Genomic DNA, 16,376 nt, shown 5'->3' on the forward strand with positions numbered 1-16,376 from the left:
CACATAGCAGAATATTTCAACAAATATACAGAACATTTTTATATTAAGAATGACGAGAGCACAAAGAAGTATAAGACATCTGATCCCTTTTGTTTCTTAAAGGCTCTTACTCAATTCTTTTGCTCATTTGCCACTCCCTAAGTGACATGCACAGTGACAACACTCTCAGATTCAACAAACAGTAAATGTACATGCCTGTGTTAGAGAGTCAGTGTAAAAAGTCCAGCACATGACTCATCACCATTTAAAAGCATTCCATCAGTGATGCTGTACTGGAATTACAGCATTACCTTCTTATAACCTTAGAGTTTCCTTCGAAAACTCTCTATGCTTGGGTGCAGAGTGGCAAACATTATTTCCAATATCATATAAATCATCCATATGAAAACTTTAGGAGAAGTTTCATGCAAAGATACATGAAAATAATCTACTTGTCTAAAAATGCAATGTAATGAGGAATCAATATATATATGCATTATATATGCATATATAATAATATGCATATATATGTGTAATAATATATGCATTAAAGTTTATTAGTTTGTATTAGTTTCTACTAATTGGGCTATCACTATGGACTGTAGAGTTGTTTCCTTTTATTAAATGGTTCACAGACCTTCAAAGCTAGAATGTCTTTTGTCCTTACTTGAGGAATAGCTGTTTAGGAGGGATCATTAGCTGAAATGTAGAATATGAAGCATTCCTCTCATCTGAACAGTTGACAGTCTCATCAGCTAAAGGGAGAACATCTAAGAATGAGGACTTGTGAGGTAGAGCTGAACAAACTCAACAACCATCTTTTTAACGTGCTTTTAATCACCTGACATTTCAATTGCTGAATTTTTTCTTTTTTGTACTATACTGGGATCTTGGTTGTCCCATTTTTTTAAATAAAAAATATACTACTAACTGACCAGGAAATACTTGTTATACACTGCTACCCATATACATGAAATTCTGTAAATGATCTCTGAGATTTGAGAGGCCCAGTTTCTTCATTTTGTTCCCAAATAAATGCTATCACTGCAGAGTTATTCAAAATAAGTGGAATATCACCAACCTGAAATCTAGAGTAGGTGTTCTGAATGTGTTGGTAATGAAAGTCAGTTCATTTGAGAGGTCTCTGCCCCTTCAACCTCACCCTCCTTACCAATATACATTCATCACTGAAAAGGGAAATATTTACAAAAGTTAGTTTAGTTATGTTTAAATATTATGTTTAGCTGTCTGGAGACCATGTTCTCAAGATTTATACAACAAATCAAGGATTAAACTTTGTAACAATTAGAAAACCACCCTGTGTAAAATCAAAGACTTAGTTAAAGGAAATTAAAATAATTTTACCATTGGTGCTAAACTGAAATGACTCTACCTCTTCTCAACACCTGGACCAAAACCTTTTGAACTTTCATGTAAACAAACTAGGGCACACACAAACTACTCTGTTGCAGCAAGGTACCACCTCTGCATAGGCATTTAGGTGAAAAATGTGGAAAATGCCTGAGGACTCTTTGAAGCAGCTTGGGAGAAGTGAAAGCAGGAAAAGAGGCTCTTCTCTAGGGTAAGTTTGTTTAGTGGAAAGTAAGCAAGATGTCAGGGTAAAAGTTGACAATGTTGATTCCAACAGTTTGAACTGCGAATAAACATCCAAAGGGATTATGTTACTGAGAATTAGAAGAGATTCCACTGAACTCAATAGAGCACTTGTGTTTTCAAAGATAATAAGCCTTCAAGCCACACTCTGGATCCACAGTTTAGGGTTAGAATTACCCTAAGCTTTTTCTATGCCACATTAAAGAACATGAGGTCTGACCCCTGTAATATGTGCCTAAAAATATTAGAACAAGGATGTAATAAAAAACATTTCATTTCTCTCTCTTTTCCTCTCTCTCTCTCCACACACACACACACACACACACACACACACACACAGAGTATACATTTGAGGTAGATTGAAGAAACTTAAAGAAAAATCTCTGTTCTTCCTAAATATCTAAACTTAAGCCCAGTTTCATTAACCAATTTAGGGAAATGCATTCATTGACCATACATTACTTTTAAGTTTTCCTTCCTTAATGACCTATCAAAGGCCAGAAAGCAGCCTATACTTATGGAATCCATAATCCTCTTCTCTGTTCACAAATGCCACCTTTTAGTCTGGCTTTCATCTCATGCTGTTGGGTTTTCCACCAGGTACAAGATGAAAAGTTGGAAGAGGCTTGTGCTTTTTTTAAAGCAAAACAATTTGGTTGCCACTGAGCAATGCCTGGGAAAAGGCCAGGAAGCCTATAAAAAGAGTTAAAATTTTCCTTAGAGTTTATGAAAGTAAGTGTGAGATATGCACAGCTTGTCAAACATTCCATCTTTGTATTTGTTAAATATTCACAAATAAGAGAAAACACATATTTTTGATTTGTTAAAGTTTATTTGGATCAATATAATGCAGGTCTGTCTTGCATGATCTCAAGAAAATCCAAGTAACTTGGACTACTTTTCTTAATTCATCTCAATTTCTAATGATTCTTACCTAAGAATCTGCTATTACAATCTTTTCCAAAACCTGACAAAAGAAATGAAACTCACAGACTCAACCAGCAAAGTCTGTAGGCAGCCCTACAAAAAGATGTTTGTCCTTGTAGCTTTGACACATATTCACTTTCCTCCTAGAACCAAGGATGTAGGAACTATGCCTCAGTCTCACAGTCTCTTTGCTTTTAAAAAGAAAATCAAATTCCCCAGATATTTCCAAATTCCACTAGGAATAAAACAGTCTCAAATCTGCCTAAGGATCATTATCTCTTTTCATTTCATCTTTATATTCACTGGGTTCATAGAAAGGGGATACACAGAAAGAAGAAAATAGTTGCTTCTTAAAAGACACCAAATTTAGTAATTCCCTGAAATCTACTGGCACACATCTACAAGTTCATATTTTTGCAAGGCTTCAGTAGGTTTTCATTGGTTCTGTCTTTTGAGAAAACACATGCTGAACTACCCATAACTTCAAATCAAAATATATCTACAAACCACAAGAATTATTTGTCCTAAAAAGACAAGTCATCACAGTTTAAGAAGTGACAGAGTAGGTGGAGATAGACAGATGTGGGCTCATTTGGATCCCATTTCAGTGTCCCCCAAATACCAAGTTGCAACTTAACACTCTAAGATTTCAGCTGACTCCAACAGCCTTACCTGTTAATATAAGATTACTGTAAGTATTAGAGAATTGCTCCTTTAGAAGAACCAGATGCATCTGAGCTGCCTTCTCTCTCTGGAGCTCCAACATAACATCGGGATGCTGGGCAATCTTGCAGCCTTTCTGCTTATCTAAGGCAACATCACTCCGAACAATATCTATAAAAAGAAAAAAAGAAAGTAGACAGTAAAAACAAAAACTAAAATAAAACAAAGAACCATACACACACCAAAGTCTTCTTTCACCAAAAATGACAGAATTTATAATTTATATACTTATGATTTACATATTTTGATCAGACTGAAGAGATAAAGTATAAGCCAGGAAGATTTTCAACTTCATGACATGGCATGCAAGTTTGTCTGATCATTCCCAAATTCCTTGGTGACACCTCTGTTTCTTAGCACTCTTTGACCTCATTTTAGATTCTCACTCCTCCATTCTGCTTCCTAGTTCACCTCCAGGACATATTTATCTTCTGGAGCCTTTGTTAATATCTTTTACGATTTTCCATGGGATAAATAATACAACATTGATTATTAGTGACTGTGAAGGTCATTTCCTTTACCTGAGTCACAGGACCAGATGAAAGCTCCAGCATGTACACTCAGGGTACTTGGCTCATTTTTAAACCACTTGCCAGCTAGCCCATTCAGCTCTAGTTAGGACTGCCATTCTGAGTCACCTGCTGAAGGTTTCTCCTGTTATTTTTCATGTACTTTTAAGACTATAGCATCATTCTGACTAGTAGTCACTCTTTCAATCCAGAAATATTTTGAGTGACTGAGGAGAAAAAGAGGAGGCTAGCATCATTCTTCAGATCTGCCTCTTCCCCATTTTTTCCAATTAATTATTTCCCACTAGTGATAAGCTGCTTTTTATACTTCAGTATGATTTTCACTCAAAGCAGATGTGCTTGCCAGAAAACAGCCTTCCTCAAAAAGAAAGATTCATATATGGTGCTTCCCAATTAGCAGGCAGCTCTCATGTCCTGAAAAGTTTGATTAATTTTTACAAATTAAAACAAATTTTACAAATGATTCAACTGATTCTTATAGGAACAACTGATATCACCAGCAGCAATCTATATGGCAACTCTAGAAACTCTCAAGTTTTGTATAGCAAACTGAAAGATTTTAGGAGGTGGAGTAAAAATAACTGCTGTGCCACTGTTGACAAAAATGGTTTTAAAAGGGTAAAAACTAACGCTCATGTTAATGGTACCAATGGGAAGGAGGTAGCTCTTCAAGCAATCCTCAGTGTCACCTAAAAGAAAACAGGGTATGAGACATGAAAGGTGCAACTTTGTTCTGAACAAGTAGTCTTTACTTTAAGGTCTCTACAAGAAAAGCCAAGATATAAATACAAACCTATGACCATGAGGGTAAGGAGGTATGGCACACAAATATTAGCCAGATCTGAAATAGTTCCCACTAATTCATAGGTGAAAACAGAAGAGCTGATTAGAAATAATGCAGTGTTTGTGACATAACACATTTATACCATTTTCTAGAATATGATCAATAAATTGAACTCACTGAATGTAACTAATCAAGTAAATTTTCTTAAACTTGAATACAAAATTAGAATAAATTAGTTCAAGAATACACTCTGGGGCGGCGCGTGTGGCTCAAAGGGGTCAGACGCTGGCCCCATATGCCGGAGGTGGCGGGTTCAAACCCAGCCCTGGCCAAAAACTGCAAAAATAAATAAATAAATAATTAATTTTTTAAAAAAAAGAAAGAAAAGAAAGACTTTAAAAAAAAAGAACACACTCTGATACTTTATTAGGAATGATAAAAATATTTCATATTTATTTAAATTACAGTCTATAACACCTTTTTTTTTTTTTTTAGAGACAGAGTTTCACTTTGTTGCCCTCTGTAGAGTGCTATAGTGTCACAGCTCACAGCAACCTCTAGCTCTTGGGCTTAGGCAATTCTCTTGCCTCGGATTCCCAAGTAGCTGGGACTACAGGCACCCACCACAACGCCCATCTATTTTTTTGTTGCAGTTGTCATTTTTGTTCAGCTGGCCCAGGCTTGGTTCAAACTCGCCAGCCTCAGTGCATGTGGCCAGAGGCATAACCACTTTGCTACAGGCGCCCAGTCTATAAAACTTTTGATTACTTTTTTCCTACTGAATCCTTCTAACAATCCTATCTATCAAAGAACATGGAAGACATTGTTGACTGGTTGACACAAACTTTAAAACACAACCCCTTTCCTTTGCCTTCATCTACTGTAGAAACTGAAAAGTTACACTATATAATTTCCCAGAATTCCTTATAGCAAAGGGTGGTTGTATAACATGGCTCTGGCCAATGAGCTTCAGGCAGACATCCCAAAGGGGAGTTCCTTTGCCAAATTAAAAGACAGAGCCTCATTGAGGAGAGAAAAAAAAAAAACAGTTTTCCGCTTTAGCCATTTAGTACTTCCTATTATTTATACCTAAAACATAGACATGAGGCCCAGAGTTTTAATAACCACTTGGTAGCCATGAGTCAAGAAGCAAGACAGCAAAGGATTATACAGTAAGGATGTTGAACAGAAAAATGTAAAAACCCCAAATCCCTAATGTCTTTATTAACCTACAATATTTGTATAGACTACCCTTCTCTTGCTTTCTTGTTATGTGAGATAAATGCACTATTTATATAAGCCACTAAAAGTCAGTTACCTGTTTTTTAAATCCCAAACCTTTTTTGGAATCCTAAATTGTTATTTATTAGAATTATTGCCCCTATATTATATATGAGGAAACTGAGGTTCACAAAGCAAATGACTTGCACAAGTTTACATAGCCTGATCAGTCCCCAAATCCAGGGAATTTAAAAATGAAGTTTATTTCTCCCTCCAGAAGTTACTCCTACATGAAAACTCACAAGTTTATATAAGGAAAGTGAGAAACTAAAAAGAAAAGCAATTATACTGTAACACTGGAATAGCATACTAAATAAATGGAAAAGAAATATGGACAATGCTTTCTCAGAAAAAATTATGAAACTTTTACCAAAGTACACCATAAAGAGTAAGGGAAATTTAAATTATTTTGACATCTTCTGATAGAAGTCAAATTAGTTGAGTAGAACACCTACTAAACTCTCATTTCCTATCTAATAAATGTATTGCTCCAGCAATGTTCCTGCCTAAAATGCAACAGAAGCAACAATTATAACGGATACTCTCAACATCATTCCAATAAAATAATAAAGCAACCATATTATCTTTTTTTTTTTAAACAGAGTCTCACTATTTAAACAGAGTCAGCCCTAGGTAGAGTGCTACAGCATCACAGCTCACAACTCCAACTCTTGGGCTTAAGCGATTCTCTTGCCTCAGCCTCTCAAGTAGCTGGGACTACAGTCACCCACCACAATGCCTGGCTACATATTATCTTTATAGTAAGAAAATAAAACAATGAACATTGCCAAACACATGCCCTAAACTCTAGAAAAGTACATTTCAAAATATTTTAGAGAAAAATAGATATGCTCTATTAATTATTTGTTCTCCAATTCTAATCTGTTTGAAATTGTATCAGTGACTAGACAAATACAAAGTAAGGACATTTATCAAAGATGCACATGGTCATATATCTGGAGGAAGAGTTAATAACAGACTAAAAATTCAAAATTATCTTGACAATTTTGGGCTAAAATCCCCAAAAGGAAAAGTGAAGACATGAACAAGAGTCCTACATTTATACTGAAAATTAATTACATAAGACCATATAGAAGCTCATATATTTAAGATCTTGTTAAGATTCATGGGTTTTAGTTGATATAAGCTTAATATAATTCAGTGCTATGAAACTGCTGCCAAAAAGAGAAATGCAATTTTAGTCTAAATTAATAAAACCAGAACATCCAGAACACAGGAGGCAACATAGCCATACTGCCATTCCATGCCAGCCAAGTACAGCATAATGAAGAGTTTGGAGTCTAGCAGACTCCAGTTCAAATTTTATCTTAGTGGTTACTTATTGTAGAAATAACAGATGAAATACCACTTTAAGTTTCTTCTTCTACTATTGTTGTGCAGGTACATAAAGGACTTTGCAGTATGCATACAATATAATAAGAGCTTAATAAATAATAGCTATAATTATTTTTATTAGTGTACTACTTATGATATTAATGTTTATTTCCAGGTGTAACAATCTCGGAAGGATGCTAATAATCTAGAGTGCACCCAAAGAAAAGTACAAAGATGGAAAATAATTTTTATCTTTTAAACTACCTGGGAAACAAAATTGAGAGCCTAGCAAAGGAAAAGCCAAAGACACTTTGCTCTCATACAGAGTAGATAGCTGATTTATTCTGTGTAAATCCAGAAGGCCAAACATTATGGAAAAGACAAACGTACTATTTAGTTCTACATGATAAAACTTTATTAACACCAGAAACTATTATATGAGAAAAGGAGCTACTTGAGAAAGGAGTAATTATTCTCAGCCATGGAGATATTTAAACAGAAAATGAGTGACACAGGCACAATACAATTATTCCACTATGAGAATTAAAACCTGCTAGGCACAGGGTTAGGTAGTTTCACCTTATGTGAGGCAATATAATGAGATAAGGGCTTAGGTTTTGAATTCAAAAAGATACAAGCTTGGATCCCAGCTGTATTAATTTTACTATTAGAGAGGTCCTAGGAAAAATCTTTTGATGCCTTTCCTAAATTTCTGTTTTGTTTTGTTTGAAACAGAGTCTCACTCTGTCACCCAGACCAGAGTGCAATAGTATGATCAGAGCTCACTGTAACCTCAAACTCTTGGGCTCCAGCAATGTTCCTGCCTAAGCTTCCCAAGAAGCTCACACTACAAGCACTCACTACCACATCCAGCTAATTTAGGCTGATTTCAAACTTCTGACCTCAAGTGATCCTCCCACCTCTGCCTCCCAAAGTGCTAGGATTACAGGCATGAGCCATCATCTTTGGCCCCTAAATTTAAAAATGAGTACACTAAAAACTTATTTGTAATGAACTTATCACAGTGATAGTAACATACAATGCATCCAATAAGTGCTGGCTGTTTTAGGGGTTGCTAATAACAACAGGTTATAATTATGATAATAGCACAAAGTTATTATCAGAGGATAGCATTATTTTTTTAGGTCATTTTTAGCTAACTGAATTTATGTTCCATGAAGATGTGTGCTTTTCTTTTGTCTTTAAAAGACATAATAGAAAGAATAAAGACTAAAAATCCTAAGAAGACTTAGGTATAAATTTAACTAATTTACCGAATAATCATGAAACTACAGACTAAATATTTAAACTCCCATGGCTTGGTTTTTCCTAGTCTACCAAACTGGTAAGTCGATAGCCTGGATGATCTCTAAATCTCTACTCTCCTCCTGATAGCTCTTCCCCACTTCCTGATACTCTTAGTTGTTACGTAAACAACGTAGTTCCAAACTTGGGTCCAAATATTAAGCACCTATCCTCTGCCCATCTCCCTCCTGATCCTTAGCCTGGCAGATAGTTCAAGAATGCCAAAGATTCAATGTATACCCTATGAGAGGCAACAAGGAAGAGAGCATTTTGCACTGAAGTTGATACCCTAGAATCAAGGATATAATTACTTCTGGACATGGAAATATGGAAGTATTTGCATTTTTTTCTTTATTCATTCTTCTACATCTTTTTCATAAGTTAACCAGTTACTAGGTCACAGTTATAGCTAGGACAATCAACAGACTGGCAGGCCAGCCGAACATTTCAATGGGGAGATTCTGGCACTTGGGGAGACAGAAAATGAGCTGTAGGTAGTCTCTGGGGTAAAAACAAGGTAGGTTCTACAGATTTGTTCTTAGGTTGAATTTGTTTGTAAGATGGAACAGTAGTAAGTTGGAACAGCCTTGCAATAGCCTCTGTTTTAAGTGTGAGTCATATATTAGATAGATGTTTCTAAAAGCCTCCATTCATAAATTATAGTTGGATGTAAGCTAGATGTTTGTAACTTGGAGCCTGCCTGTATAAGCTTTCCACACAACCCTGGCTGAATAGCAGGCTATGCACATGTAGGGGAGACTCAACACAAGACTGCTTAACCAGGGGGCTACACAACAGACATGAGACCAAAGATACCAGGAGGAAAGAAAAGGAAAGGGTGAGGAAGACTAAATTGCCACAAGCTGAAAGTATTTATCAATCCACACAGAAATCCAACAGCAAAAAGTATGAGCCATTCAAATAGATATTTTAAATATAACCTCTGAACAGTCATTCATCTTATTCCTGTGCTGCAGAATGAGCCCAGACCTGCAACAGCCCACACCCTGATCACAGACAAACCAAAAAATAACAATAAGAATTTAAAAAAAAAAAAAAGAATTTTTATAACTATAAATACCAGTTGTAGCACAGGAGAAAAGGACTAAGTCCAAAAAATCTAATAAAATCTCATGGGGAAGAAAAGATTACAGATTGGCTGTGACATACTACTTACCTAAAATATCAATTTCCAATAAAACTACAAGCCACACCTGAAGAAAAAAAAAGTCAACAGAACTACCTCTCTATGGATGCAGCAGAAAAAGATTTGAAAGAAGATATTATAAATACTGTTTTGAAAATTGAAAGAAACCATGTTTAAATAAAGAAAAACTGACAATGATTCAATAGAGGACAGAGATAAATACATAGAAACATGTTTTATTTTAAAAAAAGAATCAAATGGATAATCTAGAGTTGAAAAGTAGAGAAACTAAATGTTCTTAATAGCAGATTTGAGAAAGTAAGAAAAAAATGAGAGACTCAAAGATAGATAAATAGAAATTACATAACCTGAAAAACAGAGGGGAAAAAGAGAAGAAAAAATGAGCACAGTCTCTGAAAATAGAGGAAATATGAAGCAATCTAAAATGCATACTGGAAGTCCTAGAAGGAAAGGATAAAGAGAAAAATGGCAAAATTTATTTGAAAAAATAACCAAAAACATCCCAAATTTGATGAAAATTATTAATCTACAGATTCAAGAAGTATAACAAGCCCCAAGTAGGATCATTCCTAAAGAGATCCACAACTAGACACCTTATGTTACACTATCGAAAGCTCTTGACAAAAAGAAGATCGTAAGAGCAGGGAGACAAAACTCACCTCCTAAATAGGATCAGCAACACAATTAATGGCTGACTTCCAATTTTAAACAATGGAAACCAGAAAACAGTAGGATGGCATATTTATTCAAAGTTCTAAAAGAAAAATTTCCTGTTATCCAAGAATCCTATATCCAGAAAAACTGTCATTCAAAAATGAAGACAAAATAGGAGGGTGGAGGCAAGATGGCTGACTGGAGCCAGCTTTCCACAGAGGCTTCCATCCAGAAAGAAAGTTAAAGGACAGAAGTTTAGCAAGGAGGCTGATGGTTTGGAGCTGAGCCAACAGAGTTTGAAGAATGCACATCAATCCTGCTGAGTCAAGCTGCGACCCCAAGGAAACAAACAAACGGTACAAAATCCATCACCAAGCAGATGGGAGTCCCGTCCCCCATGAGAACATACTTTCTACAAATAAGCAAGCAGAGTTCAGATATCCGCCTATTTTATCCCATCAGAGAGACCCTATAAAAACCAGAACTCCTTCTCAAGAGAGGACCTACCAGTGTGCCAGGCATAAAACTATATAAAACTGTACATGTTCTTTACCTGAAATTCTGAACTCCCAACACTCGCCTCCACTCTCACCCAGAGGTCTGGAAGCCTGTCCCCCTCTCGAGAAAATACCCAAGAGTCCAGATTCTTGGGTATTTTCTCGAGAGATATGGACAGGGTGTGGGCTGTTGCAGGTCTGGGCTCATTCTGCAGCACAGGAATAAGGAGAAGATGGTGAACTGAGGGAACCACATGGGAGAGTGAGAGGCAGTGTCCTGTGGCACAGAGCACCAGCGGCAGCAGTGAGAACAATAGGGCTCACACCCCTGGGGATATTTTGGAGAGACATTCCCTGCCTCTCTGGGCAATCAGACAAAGCCAATATTTACAATCAATGTGAATGACTTAAATTGTCCTCTAAAAAGGCAAAGGTTGACTGACTGTATACAAAACTCAGGCCAGATATCTGCATATTAACTTAAAAGATAAATATAGACTCAGGGTGAAGGGATGGTCATCTATATTTCAGGTAAATGGAAATGAGAAAAAAGCAGGTGTTGCAATTTTATTTGCAGGTAAGATAGGCTTTAAACCAACAAAAGTAAGGAAAGATAAGGATAGTCACTTCATATTTGTTAAGGATAACACTCAATATGATGAGATTTCAATTATTAACATTTATGCACCCAACCAGAATTCGCCTCAATTTATAAGAGAGACTCTAACAAACATGAGCAACTTGATTTTCTCGACCACCATAATAAGTTGGAGATTTAAATACACCTTTTACCGTGTAAGATAGATTCTCCAATAAAAAACTCAGCAACAAAATTTTACACTTAAAATTAACCATTCAACGGGCGGCACCTGTGGCTCAAGGAGTAGGGCGCCGGTCCCATATGCCAGAGGTGGCAGGTTCAAACCTAGCCCTGGCCAAAATCAAAAAAAAAAAAAAAAAAAAAAAATTAACCATTCAACATTTGGATTTAACAGGTATCTACAGAACATTTCATCCTAACAAAACTGAATATACATTCTTCTCATCAGCCCATGGAACATCCTCCAAAATTGATCACATTTTAAATCACAAGTCTAACCTCAGCAAATTTAAAAGAATAGAAATAATTTTTTCCATCTTCCTGGACCTTCATGAAATAAAAGTTGAACTCAATAACAACTCATACAAAAACGTGGAAGCTAAATAACCTTATGCTGAATGATAGCTGGGTCACAGACAAGAGTAAGAAGGAAATTACCAAATTTCTGGAACAAAACAATAATGAAGACACGAACTATCAGAAACTCTAGGATATCACCAAAGCAGTCCTACAAAGGAAATTTATAGCACTGCAAGCCTTCCTCAAGAGAACAGAAAGAGAAAATTAACAACTTAATGGGACATCTCAAGCAACTGTAAAAGGAAGAACTTTCCAATCCCAAACCCAGCAGAAGAAAAGAAATAACCAACATTAGAGCAGAATTCAAGGAAATTGAAAACAAAAGGATTATACAACAGATCAATAAATCAAAAATTGGTTTCTTGAAAAGGTCAATAAAATAGATAAACCTTTGGATAACCTAACCAGGAAAAAAAGACTAAAATCTCTAATTTCATCAACAGAAATGGTAAACACAAAACAGCATCAGACTCCTCAGAAATTCAAAAAATCCTTAATGAATATTACAAGAAACTCTATTCTCAGAAATACAATAATCTGAAGGAAACAGATTAATACTTGTAAGCATGCCAACAGAAATCTTCATACTCAAACAAAATCATGCCAACTAAATAACCTTAAGTTCAATGATAGCTGGGTCAAAGATGAGATTAAGAAAGAAACTATCCATTTGGGGGAACAAAATGATAATGAAGACACAAATTATCAAAACCTGTGGGATACTGGAAATGCAGCCTGAAGAGGGAAATTTTTAGCATTAGAAGCCTTCATCAAGAAAATGAAAACAGAGAAAATCAACAACCTAATGGGTCATCTGAACCAAGTGAAAAAGGAAAAACAATCCAAACCCAAACCCAGTAGAAGAAAAGAAATAATCAAAGTTAGAACAGAAGTAAATGAAACTAAAACAAAAAAATCATTCAGAAGATCAATGAAACAAAAAGTTGGTTTTCTGAAAAGATTAATAAAAATAATAGATCTTTTGCTAGCCTAACCAGAAACATAAAAGTAAAATCTCTAATAATGTCAATCAGAAATGATAAAGGAGAAAGAAAAACAGCACAGAAATTCAAAAAAATCCTCAATGATTACTACAAAAAACTCTATTCTCAGAAATATGATAATCTGGAGGAAATGGACCAATAGCTGGCAGCATGCCACCTTCCTAGATTCAGCCAGAAATACCTTCCTAGATTCAGCAAGAAAGACTTAGAAATTTTGAATAGACCTACATCAAGCACTGAAATAGCATCAACTATATAAAATCTCCTAAAAAAGAAAAGTCTAAGACCAGATGGCTTCACATCAGAATTCGACCAAACCTTCAAAGGGGATCTAGTACCTATATCACATAACCTTTACCAAAACATAGAAAAAGAAAGAATCCTCCTCAACACATTCTATGAAGCAAATATCACCTTGATCCCCAAACCAGGAAAGGATCCAACAAAGAAAAAACACTATAGACCAATATCATTAATGAATATTGATATAAAATATTCAATAAGAACCTAGCAAACAGAAATCAATGACACACCAAAAAAATTATACAGCGCGATCAAGCTGGTTTTATATCAGGGTTACAAAATTGGTTCAACAGACACAAATATATAAATATAATACACCACATAAACAAAAGAAAAAACAAAGACCATAAGATTCTATCAATTGATGCTGAAAAGGCTTTTGATAATATCCAGCATCCTTTCATGATAAAAACACTTAAGGAAACAGGCAAACAGGCTTATATGGGACTTTTGGTTTTTTTTGGAAAGACAATTAATTTTTTTTAATTGTTGGGGATTCGTTGAGGGTACAATAAACCAGATTACACTGATTGCATTTGTTAGGCAAAGTCCCTCTTGCAATCATGTATATGGGACATTTCTTTTTTTTTTTTTTTTTAAGCGATGTTTTCTTTTTTTTTTTTTTTTTTGGCCGGGGCTGGGCTTGAACCCGCCACCTCCGGCATATGGGACCGGCGCCCTACCCGTTGAGCCACAGGCACCACCCTGGGACATTTCTTAAACTGATAGAGGCCATCTGTAGTAAATCTACAGCCACTATCATATTGAATAGAGTAAAACTGTAAGCATTCCCCCTCAAATCTGAAACTAGACAAGGATGCCCATTGTCACTACTGCTATTCAACATAGTAATGGAAGTCCTAGCCATTGCAATCAGGCAAGAGAAGGGGATTCAGGGTATTCAAATGGGGTCAGAAGAGGTCAAACTCTCACTCTTTGCGATGACATGATCTTATACCTGGAAAACCCCAGGGACTCAACTACAAAGCTCTCAAAAGTGATCAAGGAAGACAGCAGTGTCTCAGAATACAAAATCAATACTATAAATCAATAGCTTTTATTTATACCAACAATAGTCAAGCCAAAAATACAATGACTATTCCTTTTACTGCAGTGCCAAAAAAGATGAAATATCTGGAAATATATCTAACAAAGGACATGAAACATCCCCATAATTAGAATTAAGAAACCCTGAGAAAAGAAATAGCTGAAGATGTTAACAAATAGAAAAACATACCATGTTCATGGCTGGGAAGAATCAGCATTGTTAAAATGTCCATACCACCCCAAGTAATCTACTGATTTAATGCAATCCCTATCAAAGCACCAATGTCATACTATAAAGAACTTGAAAAAATAGTACTTCCTTTTATATGGAATCAGAAAAAACCTCAAATAGCCAATATATTTCTTAGAAATAAAAACAAATCAGGAGGCATCACATTACCAGACTTCAAGTTATACTACAAATCTATGATGATCAAAATAGCATGGTACTGGCACAAAAATAATGTAGATACATGGAACAGAATAGAGAATCTAGAGATGAACCCAGCCACATATCATCACTTGATCTTTGATAAGCCTAACAAAAACATACATTTGGGAAAAGATTCCCTACTTGACAAATGGTGCTGGGAGAACTGGCTAGCAACCTGTAGAAGACTGAAATTGAACCCTCACATTTCCCCACTAACAAAAATTGATTCTCATTGTTCCAGCTTTGGCTATTAAGATCTCTTTCAGGTGAGCTTCTGTGACCTTTTCATTTGTCCTTATCTTTAAAAAACACAACCTTTCTTTCTTCCTAGCACCATGAGTGTTCCAGGCTCACCTTGTGTTGTCCTTGCCCTACCCTAGAATCATTCACTTTTCTAAGGAGTCCTGGGTTTTGTTAGAGAGTGGTATTTAGTAATCAAGACCTAGCTACCATATGTTCTCCCTGTTACTGGGGTATCACTACATCTAGACCCTCTCAAGTAGGCAGAGCTAGGAATGGTATATGTCTACTAACTGATGTATACACACATACCTATATTTAACTCTGTATCTATATATGTATGTGTGTATGTGCATCTGTATATCTACTAAAAGGGAAAAAAGAACACATTAGTTCATGTCAATGCTTCCAACTCCAATACAACACTAAAGAATTCATTTAAGCATTCCCATTTGTTTATTTATAATTTTTCTCTGACAGTAAAAAGCCCAGTTCTCATCAACTACAATATATTTGCTTATTTGTTCAACATTAGTATAATGCAAACTAGTTTCAGAATTGCTAACCCATACTCCTTTGAGAAACATATTTACCAACTATAGCAGCAATTCTCAACCTGTGGGTTGCGACCCCTTTGTAACAATGAAAATACATCACAGCATTAGGGAGGTTGAGAACCACTGCATAGAGTATAGTGGAGTATAGTGTATTTGTACCGTTGTTTCTTCTATAGGCTTATAGTATCCATTCAAAATAAAGTTATTCACCTCCTTCTCTAAGACTTCAGTGTGGTTGTGCTATTTACTGCAATAGATTTAAATTCATTTGCTAAATTTGCCATTCTCTAACTACTGGCCTCAACCATGTTTGCCTGCCCCAACATTCTGATTGATTTTTCTTTTTAATTTGAAGACAGTAAAATTCACTCATTGTGGTATACACTCCTATAGGTTTTGGCAACTGCACAAATCAAGTACCCACTAGCACATTACCGTACAAAACAGTATGGTCACAAAATAATTCTCCTGTTACCTCTTCATTATCAACCCTTTCCTACATCCTCATCCCAGCAAACATTGATTTGCTGTTCATAGTTTTTGTTTGTTTCTATAGCTTTGCCTTTTCCAGCATGTCTTAACAGATTCCATACCATCTTTGAGGTATGGCTTCTTTCACTTAGTAAAATGCATATAGGATTCACCTATGTTACTGAGAATCAATAATCACTTCCTCTGTGTTACTGAATAATATCTCATTAAAGTTATTTCATAGCTTGTTTACCCATTAACCCATCGAAGGAAACCTAAGTTGATGGCAGCTTTTGATAGTGAATAGAGCTTCTATAAACATCCGCATACAGATTCTCCTGTGA

The 16,376-nt window shown here is 35.7% G+C and overlaps 1 protein-coding gene across 1 annotated transcript in view; it reads right to left on the reverse strand.

The window, feature by feature from the left end:
* HPSE2 (heparanase 2 (inactive)) overlaps window positions 1-16,376 on the reverse strand; it is an 841,015-nt gene that overhangs the window by 746,512 nt on the left and 78,127 nt on the right. The window contains exon 3 of the mRNA XM_053585648.1: window positions 3,193-3,354. Within this exon, the coding sequence (XP_053441623.1) occupies window positions 3,193-3,354 (162 nt within the window). The remainder of the gene's footprint in view (window positions 1-3,192; window positions 3,355-16,376) is intronic.

The sequence above is a fragment of the Nycticebus coucang genome, chromosome 3 (genome assembly GCF_027406575.1).
Source record: "Nycticebus coucang isolate mNycCou1 chromosome 3, mNycCou1.pri, whole genome shotgun sequence".
Lineage (NCBI taxonomy): Eukaryota > Metazoa > Chordata > Mammalia > Primates > Lorisidae > Nycticebus > Nycticebus coucang.